This window comes from Ovis aries, chromosome 22 (genome assembly GCF_016772045.2).
Source record: "Ovis aries strain OAR_USU_Benz2616 breed Rambouillet chromosome 22, ARS-UI_Ramb_v3.0, whole genome shotgun sequence".
Taxonomy (NCBI): Eukaryota; Metazoa; Chordata; class Mammalia; order Artiodactyla; family Bovidae; genus Ovis; species Ovis aries.
The window spans coordinates 268,710-281,849 of record NC_056075.1 but is presented as its reverse complement, the minus strand read 5'-3'; the positions used below and the strand labels follow the sequence as shown (position 1 = coordinate 281,849).

The 13,140-nt window shown below is 34.5% G+C and overlaps 1 protein-coding gene across 6 annotated transcripts in view; it reads left to right on the top strand.

Moving 5' to 3' along the window:
- Positions 1–12,909, top strand: part of UBE2D1 (ubiquitin conjugating enzyme E2 D1) — a 38,953-nt gene extending 26,044 nt beyond the window's left edge. For 2 of the 6 annotated variants that reach the window (XM_027960642.2, XM_042238465.1), the window contains 6 exons: positions 1,623–1,686; positions 1,781–1,812; positions 3,881–3,958; positions 5,377–5,482; positions 10,034–10,127; positions 10,848–12,909. In XM_027960642.2, the coding sequence (XP_027816443.1) occupies positions 1,623–1,686; positions 1,781–1,812; positions 3,881–3,958; positions 5,377–5,482; positions 10,034–10,127; positions 10,848–10,893 (420 nt within the window). In that variant the 3' untranslated portion in view covers positions 10,894–12,909. Of the gene's footprint in view, positions 1–1,622; positions 1,734–1,780; positions 1,813–3,880; positions 3,959–5,376; positions 5,483–10,033; positions 10,128–10,847 lie in introns of all 6 variants that reach the window. The other 4 variants (XM_027960643.2, XM_042238464.1, XM_027960641.2 and 1 more) reach the window with 4 other exon arrangements.
- Positions 12,910–13,140: the final 231 nt, after the last annotated feature.

Sequence of the window (13,140 nt, the reverse complement as noted above, 5' to 3'; positions counted from 1 at the left end):
ATAAGGATGTGATTTGCTATTGACAGCATCTTAGATTTGATGAATGCAATATTTGTTTACATGCGTTCCCATGAAATTGTTCATATCATCCCCACAGTTTTCAAATACAGAGTATATACAATGATTTTCTAATTTATAGTATCATTCTCTTTTAAGGTCTAGCCTTGTATGCTGAATACATTTTTCTTTGATATCACAGGGATCACAGGTTTGGTGTATCTACTTTCCAGGTCAACATCATCTAGTATATTCCCACTTCTCAGTAAATGGTATCTACACCTGTAGAAGGCCTGCTGCCAGGGTCTGAATCCCAGTTCTACACTATACTAGTTCTGTGAGCACATAATGAACCATGCCACTTTTATTCTTTGTTTATAAAATGGGAAGCATAATAACACCTACCTGACAGGATTATTAAGATGATAAAACATTGAGTAAATATTAGCTGCTGCTTGTTTTCATCATATATATTTGTGGCTTTTCTCTTTCCTCTATATGCGTAATTCAACATCAATCCTGTCATAAGCAGTCTTTTCACAATATCCCAAATCCATCCTCTTTTATCTCCCTCTTCTCTAGTCCAAGCCTCTATTATTGCCTGTAGCAATTAATTTTGTAGCTTCCCCTTTTTCCCATCTCTGATCCATTCAGTAAATAGTCAGAGCCATCTTTTAAATCAGATTATGCTACTTCTTAAAACCCCTCCCAATGTACTTGGTACAAAGCCCCAAATCCTTAATATGGTGTATATTGTTCTCAGTTTTCTGCCTGGCCTCTGCCTGTTCTTTCAACCTCATCTTATGCTGCCGTACCTGACAGTATCAGTTCTCCCAAAACTAACTTCTACTCATCCTTTTAGATTTAAGCTGAAATGTCGCTTCCTCAAAGACATTCCCTAACTGATTGCCTAACTAAATTAGGTTCTTCAGTCCTAATTTACAGTCTTTTATATTGAAATTACGCCTTTCATAGTTGGTGGTGGTCATTTCCTTCCCAACTGAAGGTAAATTACTTCCCCACAGTCATAGCGTTAGTTGTGGTAGGACTGGAATGCCAACCTAGGACTGACCAACTACAGCTGTGCCTTTTCCATGATCTTTTGCTTCCTTGAAAGCAGAAAAGAGCATATGAATCAGTGTGCTAGGCTTTAAGATATGGCCCCGCTACTCTCCTTTCTTTCCATTTAACCTTCATGTTGTTCCTTAAATATCCATCTGTTCGTGAGCCTTCACTCTCCCAAATTAGATTATAAACTGGTTGAAGTAGGATCTGTGTTTTTTTTTTTTTTTTTTTTAAATCTATAAGGGATCTATGAGGGGAAAAAAAATCCTCAGTTACACTGCATACAAAAGATACTAAAAAATATTTTGTATTAGGGATCCTAAAGAAAATACAATATTTTAATTCATTTAATTTTTTAAAATTTGGAGCAGTCTCATGAAGGAATTTAATGTCTTATTCTATATTCTTCTATCCATCAATGACATAGTACATTTTATGTGTCCATATTTTAAATAGAACTGCCTAAAATTATATTTAAATGAATTGTTTGTGTCTTCATGGATTATTGCACTTGTTTCACTGGAAAAGAATTAATCTGAAGTATTTTTGCTTTGCTTCAGGAGTTAAGTGATCTACAGCGTGACCCACCTGCCCACTGTTCGGCTGGACCTGTGGGAGATGACTGTAAGCTTTACTCTCTTGTGAGGATTTTGCTACCATTAATTGTACAGGTTTGAACTCTTATTAATGACTCCAAAACTCCCTTTGTTTGTTTCAGTGTTCCACTGGCAAGCAACTATTATGGGGCCTGTAAGTATGATTCATATGTATGAAATTAATCCCTTCAGCCATCCTTCATTCTTACCATTTCATCTTTGATCAGATGTTTGTGGCTAGGGTTGAATTTTCTTGTACTCTGACTCACTCAGAAAGCAAAATACAAGTAAAGGATTTATGATGATTTTCTAGAGCCCTGGTGGCAAATACTTGATCGGAACACATTTACAGCGCTTTGCCAAATCCCTGATCATTATCCGTAGTAATGGAACACACACAATTTGCAACCAGGCTTCGTGTTTGCTTTATCTTTCTTTAAATACAGAAAGTTGTTTGGAACTAAGTATAATTACTCTCAACGTTTTAGTAGGTTAGATATAAGTCTAATTAACCCAATAATGGAATTCCTACAAGTAACGAGCAGTAAGTTTCACTGCAGTGTTTCATCACTGTGTGAGAGATCAGATACAATTTTGCAGTGGCTCTGTTGCCATCTCATGAGCTTGCCTCTTTTGTTGCATTGCTGAATTCAAAATCACCTGCTGCTCTGTAACTGGCTTCTTCTTATACTTATTGCCTTTGTTAAGATTATTTCTTTCTACACCTGAGAAGCAATTGTGACTTTTCTTTTTGTGGGCAAAAATCTGATTGCGTGAGAATGGGCACTGACACCTCAGGTCTGCTTCTGGATAAGAGTGTGTTAGTAACATGTCTGGCCTTGAGAATCCCAGGGACAGGGGAGCCTGGTGGGCTGCCATCCATGGGGTCGCACAGAGTCGGACATGACTAAAGCGACTTAGCAGCAGAAGCAGTAACATGTTTCCATGAGCATCATTCTGTCCTCCCTCCTTTGAAAGAGCTTTATCCAGGAAGCCATAGAGTTTTTAATCATACTTGCCTCATGCTTGACTTTTAAAAGATACACCAGTTACTGAATTTTCAGAGCAGGAGTCCTGGGCAAATGTTTTAAATCACTAAATTGTTACATTAAATTCGTTTTTTAAAGGGTGAAGTGCAACATATTTATTTAACTACTTTGATAGGAATCTTTTTTCATTGCTTACCAAGAACTTTCAAAATATCACCTCTCACCTTTATGAATTATAGGCCTCCACAAATATTTCTCAGGTGAATCACATGTAGCAATTTATGTTACTCATACCCCCATTTATTTTAGTAATGTAAATATGCCACTGTATGAGTATCTAAGAAGATCATATCTGTTGATTGTAATTAACTTATATTTTCTACATTCCTTATAATTTTTGCCAAACTAGAATTAAACAGTGTATATAGTAAGAATAATTATTCAATATGGTCCTCTAATATCTATGTAGAAACTTAAGTAGGAAGTATTGATAGCCTTCTGTTCTTACCAACGTATTGACAGAGTATAACATTATACATTTAATTAAAATAAATGAATTAAAATAAGATTTAAAAGTATTTTTGCTCCTTTTTTTCCCTTTCCCCCATTTTAAAATCATCCTTTTTTTTTTTTTTCTTCCTTGTAACAAGTATTTCCTAATTGCTATAAAGGCATATGGCCAAATTTAAATTCCTCTTGTAAAGTTGATTCCTAATTTGATAATTCTATAAAACTGAATTTCTCTGGTTTCATTTGTGGCTTTTTCCCATTTCCCACATTATTTTGTAAACTGTTACTAAGTGAAGATTTGATTCTTGCCCCTTTAAGGGAAGGAGCACGGAAACTTCGTTTTTATAATTAAGAAGAAATATACTAGCCTCAGTCCTTTTCTTTGATACTGATTACTGCTGCAAATCATCATTCTTTTCTCACAGAGTCTTGTGTGTATACTTATCTTTAACAACCTATACTCACAAACAGGTTTATTTGGGCAAGTCATACCACTCTGTGTCTGTCCTATTTTTGTTTTGTTTTAAACTATGATTTTGGCATGATTGCTGGAAAATCCTCCTTCATGCCTACAAAGAGAAACCTGTTTTCAAGGTAAATGATTTGAACTTAAGACAAAAGGATGGCATTTTCTTTTTCAAACCGTTATATTTGGAGGGAATCATCTTGGATTACTAATGAATACAGCAGTCAGACACTGATGTAATTATTTTGTAATTTCAGCCTGATAGCGCATATCAAGGTGGAGTCTTCTTTCTCACTGTACATTTTCCGACAGACTATCCTTTTAAACCACCAAAGGTATTTTTATTTTTATCATTGATGTCACCCCTATGTCAGGGAATTTACTCTCTATCCAGAGATATTTTCGTGATGTCAAAAGACTGTGGGTGGGTTGGTGTGTCCAAACTTTTATATAAAGCCACAGAATCTAAAATATGTTTCCTCATCAAATATTTTACTATGTCTGTAAACAAAAAGCAGTATCTGTTAGGTTAGAAATTAGCTTCCCGAACCTGTCTTACCTTCCTCGTTACATATGTGTAGTTTGGAAGTTTTTATGGTCAAGAATTAGACTTTTCCATTCAGGGGATTTTCTTTCCAAGGCTGATCCTTCTTTATCAATTTTTAAGTATTCAACCAATATTTATTGAGCACCTACCATATTCTGTTGCACTGGGGAATACAAAATATAATAAATAAGATACAGTCCTTTTATTATATTTAGTATAGGAAAGATTAAGGGCTTCCCTGGTAGCTAGCTAAGCTAGTAAAGAATCTGCCTGCAATACAAGAGACCGCGGTTTGATTCCTGGGCTGGGAAGTTCCCCTGGAAAAGGGATGGACTACCCACTCCAGTATTCTTGGGCTTCCCTGGTGGCTCTGTGGTAAAAAATCCACCTGCAATGTTGGAGACCTGGGTTTGATCCCTGGGTTGGGAAGATCCCCTAGATGAGGGCATGGCAACCCACTCAAGTATTTTTGCCTAGAGAATCCCCAGAGACAGAGGAGCCTGGAGAGCTGCAGTTCATCGGGTCACAAAGAGTTGGACACAACTGAGCAACTAAGCACAAAAATAGGAAAGATTAAAACACATTCTTATTAAATTTAGCTTAGCTCTAAAGAGGAAACCAACAAATGATGCGGTGTCAGTTAGGGAGCGAATCATTAACAAATTCTGTCACTCACGAGATAATTACTTTAGATTTTTAAAAACATCTGATTAACGTTATATATGAAATGATATAACAATTTTTGTGAAAGATTAGAATTCTTGGTAGATTTCTTAGGACAGGTAATAAGCTGAGGCCCCTTAACTTTCCTCCAAAATAGGGTCAGCATTCTATTTCTAGACCCAGGTGTCAATTGATCATTAAATTAAGGGAAGGATCGGTTTGAGGGGTAATGAAAGCCATGGTTAATTATCTCGGTACTACTCAACTAGTCATACCAGCTATTACAGACTTATTTATTACAATTTCTAAAATACTTCTCAATTGCTTGGCATTAGGAAGAGCAGGAAACTGAATTTACTTGCTTTCACATTATCAGTAGCTAAAGCTACATTCGGATAAAGTAGATGTTCATCCAGTTTGTGTTGAATACATTTCTCCTCTAAGGTCATATGAAATTGAGGACATTTTACCCTAGAGCAAATTGGTTCTGTTTGCTTTCGTAGTTCATGGATTATCAACAATTTTGTTTTGTTTTATGTTTAGATTGCTTTCACAACAAAAATTTACCATCCAAACATAAACAGTAATGGAAGTATTTGTCTTGATATCCTGAGGTCACAGTGGTCACCAGCTCTGACTGTGTCAAAAGGTAATTTCATTTATCAGATTTAAAACAGTTAATAACAGTGAGACAGAAAAAATACAGCGAAAAGGTCTTAGAGACTAAAGTTTGAAACAAAACACCAATCAATTGTGTTTTCTTCTGCTTTGCTTTTGCTTTCCTTTCATAGCTTTTATATTATTCATGCTTGGGGGGTTGCTGGGCTGATCTAAATGATGAAATGAGAGAAATTTAAAATGGTAGAACTAGAAATTTGGGGATAAACCTGTTGACAGTTCATTCCTTTAGTTTGGGCTTTATCTTTAAAAACAGACAGGGACACAGAAAGAGATACACACATAGAAGTGAAAATAAGATTTTAGGACCAGTTGTCCTGTTCATTAAATGGAATTATTTATTAACATAATAAAGCTTTACCTCTCTTTTACTTCATCTAAGAAGTAATGGCAAACTAGGCAGATAAAGTAAATGATTTTAAAAGACAGGAATTTGCTTGCAGTCCAATGGGTAGGACTCTAGACTTTCACTGCCAAGGGCCCCAGGTTCAATCTCTGATCTGGGAAGAAGCCTCATGGTATGGCCAAAAAAAAAAAAGAAATATTTACACTTTAGAATAATGCAATACATATAGCATGTTAGTCTAAACTTCAGGCAATTAATAGAATCATTGTAAGGACTGATATATACTCCATGCAGATTCTCAACTTTCACAGTTATATAGCATTATTCTTTGCTAAATTATGAGATGTGTATATAGGGCATCTGAAACTGTTTAATTCATTAATGCTGTTTGCTTTGCCACTCTCTTAATTTTGTCTTGTTTCTAACAGAAGAGAGCCTGAGTTACTATTTTGATATAGAAACATCTGCCCCTCAAAGTAACTTGGTAGTTTTCCCTGTTTATAAAATTTAAGGATACTGTTTCTCTTGAAGAATTTAGAGGAAGAATTGATGATCATTAAAAATTTTTTTAAAGTAAATGCTACCTGATTATATAACTTGTGTAAAAATTGATAAGCTCTATAGGAAGCAGTATCCACAGCCATGATTATTTCAAGTATTAGATAAGTAACAGTGCTTCAGATCAGTTAGTTATTTATGAATAGCAATTTTTCTGACCTAAAATGTCCCTATAAAATGTTTGTGTAGATGCTAGTGTTTTTAAAAAAATCTTTTACATAACTGTTACATACTAGATATAGGAAAGATAACTGTCATAAGGTTATTCAAATTAACAAACTTTGCTGCAATGGTATCACAAAATGAAATTCAGTTAGCTTATGCAGGAGGAGAAGGGGACCACAGAGGATGAGATGGTTGGATGGCATCACCAACTCAATGGACGTGAGTTTGAGCAAGCGCCAGGAGTTGGTAAAGGAGAGGGAAGCCTGGTATGCTGCAGTCCATGGAGCGGCAAAGGATTGGACACAACTGAATGACTGAACTGACTGAATTATGCAGCTAAATAATTACAAGAGAAAATGCAGACTGCCAGGTGTTAAATACTTCTGATATTGGTAGCTTTTTATAAAAAACAATTCATTTTGTCAACTTCTAGAAACTTAAAAAAAAATTGTTGGAGTATATTTGCTTTACAATATTGTGTTAGTTTCTGCTGTACAGCAAAGTAAATCAGCTTTACATATATATGTATCCCCTCTTTTATGGATTGCCTTCTCATTTAGGTCACCACAGAGCATTGAGTAGAATCCCTTGTGCTGTGCAGTCAATTCTCATTAGTTAGCTTAGAAGTGGTCCTTTAAGAACAGTTTCACATAACCTTAGTTTCCTCATATATCAAATAAGAAATTATAATAGTATTGCCACATATGGTCACTATACAACTAGCACATAGTAAAGCACTCAGTTCAGTTCAGTTCAGTCGCTCAGTCATGTCCGACTCTTTGCAACCCCATGGACTGCAGCGCTCCAGGCCTCCCTGTCCATCACCAACTCCCGGAGTTTACCCAAACTCATGCCCTTTGAGTCGGCGATGCCATCCAACCATCTCTTCCTCTGTTGTCCCCTTCTCCTCTTGCCTTCAATCTTTCCCAGCATCAGTGTCTTTTCCAGTGAGTCAGCTCTTTGCATCAGGTGGCCAAAGTATTGGAGTTTCAGCTTCAGCATCAGTCCTTCCAGTGAACACTCAGGACTGATCCCCTTTAGGATGGACTGGTTGGATCTCCTTGCAGTCCATGGGACTCTCAAGAGTCTTCTCCAACACTACAATTCAAAAGCATCAATTCTGCGCTCAGCTTTCTTTATAGTCCAACTGCCACATCCATACTGGAAAATCCCATGGACGGAGGAGCCTGGTGGGCTGCAGTCCATGGGATCACTAAGAGTCGGACACGACTGAGCGACTTCACTTTCACTTTTCACTTTCATGCATTGGAGAAGGAAATGGCAACCCACTCCTGTGTTCTTGCCTGGAGAATCCCAGGGATGGGGGAGCCTGGTGGGCTGCCATCTATGGGGTTGCACAGAGTCGGACACGACTGAAGTGTCTTAGCAAAACCATAACCTTGACTAGACAGACCTTTGTTGGTAAAGTAATATCTCTGCTTTTTAATATGCTGTCTAGGTTGGTCATAACTTTCCTTCCAAGGAGTAAGCGTCTTTTAATTTCATGGCTGCAGTCACCATCTGCAGTGATTTTAGAGCCCCCAAAATAAAGTCAGCCACTGTTTCCACTGTTTCCCCATCTGTTTGCCATGAAGTGATGGGACCAGATGCCATGATCTTCATTTTCTGAATGTTGAGTTTTAAGCCAACTTTTTCACTTTCCTCAAGAGGCTCTTTAGTTCTTCTTCACTTTCTGCCATAAGGGTGGTGTCGTCTCCATATCTGAGGTTATTGATATTTCTCCCAGGAATCTTGATTCCAGCTTGTATTTCATCCAGCCCAGCATTTCTCATGATGTACTCTGCATATAAGTTAAATAAGCAGGGTAACAATATACAGCCTTGACGTACTCCTTTTCCTGTTTGGAACCAGTCTGTTGTTCCATGTCCAGGTCTAACTGTTGCTTCCTGACCTGCATATAGGTTTCTCAAGAGGCAGGTCAGGTGGTCTGGTATTACCATCTCTTTCAGAATTTTCCACAGTTTGTTGTGATCCACACAGTCAAAGGCTTTGGCATAGTTAATAAAGCAGAAATAAATGTTTTTCTGGAACTCTCTTGCTTTTTTGATGATTCATCAGATGTTCTCAAGTTGATCTCTGGTTCCTCTGCCTTTTCAAAATCCAGCTTGAACATCTGAAAGTTCATGGTTCATGTATTGCTGAAGCCTGGCTTGGAGAATTTTGAGCTTTACCTTACTAGTGTGTGAGATGAGTGCAATTGTGTGGTAGTTTGAGCATTCTTTGGCATTGCCTTTCTTTGGGATCGGAATGAAAACTGACCTTTTCCAGTACTGTGGCCTCAAATGAACGTTAACTATTGTTACCTTTTCCCTCAAAACATTTGTTTTGTGTGCATAATAGTGAAATCAGGGTACAGGTCTCTTGGTAGCAGGAGCGGGGAGATGAGGAACCTCCCTCTTGCTTAGTTTATAAAATAGCTTGTATTTTCCTTATATGTGTTCATTTTTCACTGTTTAATATTTTAAATGTTTTATTTCACTTTTTATCATGAATTAAGTTTAGAACTTTCTGGAGACATGAGCCCAGATAATTTACCCTGTTCATTTAATATACCGACTTAAAATTTCATTGGGTAGATGGAAGATAATAGAGGAATGAAATGTTAGTTTTTCTTAGCCCTTATCGCCCCCTTTCCAGGTCATTTAAGGATCACATCTGCCTTATAAATTCACTTTTGGATGTGTAACTGTAGGAAAAATGAACATAGTAGAGGAAGGTGAAGATGGAAGATTGTTCCAAAGACTCCATGTATCCCCTTGGAAGTGGTGGCATGGAAGCAGACAATGAGGAACCAGAGTCCTTGTTCCCTTCTTTTTCAGATACTTAGTTTTCTTGTTTGTTTGTTTTGCTTTTTAAAGTATAGATATTTGCATTGACATTTGGATTCAACATGGCAAGAAACAACTACTATAGTTTTTCAATCTTAATTTACGTTGTAAAATATGCAAGTTATGTAATGATAGCTGTGCATATTGTTTTCAAATGCATTTTATACAAATACTGTACATGTAATAAAAAATGTCATTGAAAGTAATTTACAAATCTTCCCTCTTCAGCTCTAAGCCCAAATAAAAAGTGCATGAGCTCAGTCTCCCAAAATAGTTTGGACTATTAACTATAATTTGATTACTTTACCTTGAATTGATTAGAACACAGATTTTTTTGCATTAAAATAGAATAAAAAGTGGACAGTTTTCTTGTTAAAGTAAAAAAGTATCTCTAAGAAACATCTGAGGTTAGGATGCTATTCTAATATTTTCCAACTGTGTATTTGGAGTCTGTGTGTTTTAATCTCAAATGTAATTTAATGTGTTCCTTTTGCTTTTTTTCTTTATAAGTTTATTGTCTATTCATTAAAATTATTTTTACATATGTACTTTTGTATAAAGTAGAAAACTCACTACCTAATATGGTGTTCTCTTTTAAATCTAGTTTTATTGTCCATATGTTCTCTGCTTTGTGACCCTAATCCAGATGATCCCTTAGTACCAGATATTGCTCAAATCTATAAATCAGACAAAGAAAAGTAAGTGTTTGCTTATATTGGTTTCTATGCATTTCTATGTAGTCTGCCAAAACATAAGTATTATCAGTGTATTTAAGTACATTTAGTTACGCTTATTATTTTTGTTAAGTTTATCTTTCCAAAGGAGTAAATCTTTCTTTTTAAACTGTTACTCTTCTTACAAAAAATCTCACCCCTTCCCACTTATTGTTTCATCCTTTACTATTTAATAGTATTTATTTTGCCTTTGCATAATATGCATGTTTTTTGATAGTAACTGTCAAGCTATATATAATTCTAAGTAGTAAATCTAAAATTTAAGAAGTTGGTAATTGGAAAGTACTGAATGTCATATTCTTTACTTTCTCCCAGGAAGAGAAGTTATCCCTAACTACCCCTAAACTGACCTACACCTTGCTGGTACCATTGATTCATTTGTTTTTTACAGATAATGACCATTCAGGGTTGGCTTTTATAGATTTGTATTAGAAATTGACTTCTTTATTTTGTTATTTATAACTTAGGTACATTTTCATATAGGTTGTAAAGAGATCTATTAGTTTAAGAAATCCCTATGTTTTCTGTTTTATTTATGTATGAACCAAAGTCACATTGACCCAATAATTGGTATGTGTATGATTATTGTGATTAAATGTAAAAAGTTAGACAGTTTTGCATAGACAGATCTTCTAAAACATTTAATTTGTATGTTTTTACTGTATCCCTTTTGTATATCTACAGATACAACAGACACGCAAGAGAATGGACTCAGAAATATGCAATGTAAAATCAAAAAAAATTTCATATATACCAGAGTACTGTAAAATCTAGGTTTTTTTCAACAATTAGCAGTAAATTGAGCACTGTTTACTGTTTCACTGTACCATGAAATCCTTATTTTTACCCATTTTAAATGTATTTCTGAAGCAAGACAAAACAAACTTCCAAAAATATTCTTGAGACTGTGATGAGAGCATTTATCATTTTGTATGCATTGAGAAAGACATTTATTATGGTTTTTAAGATACTTGGACATCTGCATCTTCAGCTTACAAGATCTACAATGCATCTGAAAAGCAACCAAATTATTTTTTGCTGAAACTAGATGTTTTTACATGAAAAATACTGTATGTGTTATCTAAGATGTTGTCAGTTTTATAAATCTGTATTCAGATTTCATTCTTTGTTAGCTCACTTTATAATTTGTATTTTTTTATTGTATAGACTAAATATATTCTATTTACATGTATGTCAACTTGTTACTTTTTTCCTGTGAACAGTATTGAAAAAACCCAACAGCTGATAATGAAATGAATTAACTGTCCCCCTTGTCTTGGGGTATTCTGTAGATTGATTGCAGGTTTCTTAAACCTGAAATCATCTTTACACTGTAATTCTCAGTATACTGATTATGGAGAAACGTTTTGATTTTGTTATACTTGACTTAACTTTATTACAATGTGAATTAATTGCACTGCTAAGTAGAAAGATGTATAATTTTATTTGTTGCTATTCACATCTGAATTTTTTCTGTATAGGCAATATTATATTGACACCTTTTACAGATCTTAATGTAGCTTTTTCCATTTAAATAAAATGCTTTTTCTACTATTTGTCTTGGTTACTTTGAAAGATGAAAATCTGCCTTAACTACCAGTAAGGATCAGTGCTCTATATAAAATTTTGCATGAAAATTAATTCCAAATTGTAAGGATGAAGTGTGTTGTACTAGGCATTGAGTGCGTGCTTAGTCTCTCAGTTGTGTCCAACTTAAGCACCGTTAATTATATAAATTTTGCTTTAGATTTGTATCTGTCTACTAAATTGTCAATCTAAAGGATGATATAGATTAGTCCTTTGTTACAGAAGAGAATTTAGAATATGTTGGGATTTATCTTGGATCACATATAAAATGAATTATTTTCTAGAGTAGTATGAATGTGGATGAATGTGGCAGTGTCACCCACATTGAAGAAAAATCTTTATAGACCTAAAGAATAATTAGGTTAATTCATTAAAATACCCCTCTAGATGTAACTAGCATTGTATTTCTTAACATTTTAGAATCTAGAATTTCAAAAATAGAATTTTACTGCTATCACAGTTTAAAAGAGGACATCCATGTTTTAACCATAGAAATTATAAAGAAAATTCTAAAATGACACTTTTCCTCTTTTTTATAATTTGTCAGTTTAAAGTGACTTAAATGAGCAGATTATCTTTGCAGATTAAAAAAAAAAAAAACTAGAAAATCCTGATGATCTAACTTAGAAAAAAATACATCTCTAATTATTAGCATGTTTACCAAACTTGAGTGTCATTTTTAAGAAGAGTTGTAGGTCTTCTGATTATTGCAGTAGCTGTATAAGTGTCCAAAAATTCTGTAATGGGTATAGTTATTAGCAAAGATTTTAAATCACTGAAGTATTTTACCATCGTTCATTATTATTAAAGCACAAACTAACCCAGTGTTATAAAATGTGTTTTTTACAAATGAATGTAAAATAAATAAATGAATTGTGAAATGGATGTTTAAGAAAATATAGGTTTAAAAAGTAACTATATTAAGTGATGTCTTAAAATAGCCTTATCATGAAAAACACTACTTTACTATGTTATTAATAAGCTACGTTGGCCCAGAATTTGAACACTCAACATCATTAGATTTAAGTATTTAGTATATTTTGATAATAAAGGGTTTTGTTCCATGAATATCTTTCACTTTTTAAAAACCTTTTGTGTGTGTGACATTTATTTTTGGAAGTGTCTGTTTTTCTGTATTAAAGTTTTGAAGCTTGCCTAACTCTTGTTTGCCTTTGCTTACATATGAAATGTACAGCCACTCTCTTGAAGAGTGAGCACAAATTCTCATCATTAATTAAAAGTCAGAAGCAGCATAATGATCAGTCAGATCACTATTTTGGGTTTATTGATGTGTTTAATTCTTTTTTTTTTTTTTAAATTTTTTTTTTATTTTTTTAAAATTTATTTCTTTTTTTTATTTTTATTTTTTAAATTTTAAAATCTTTAATTC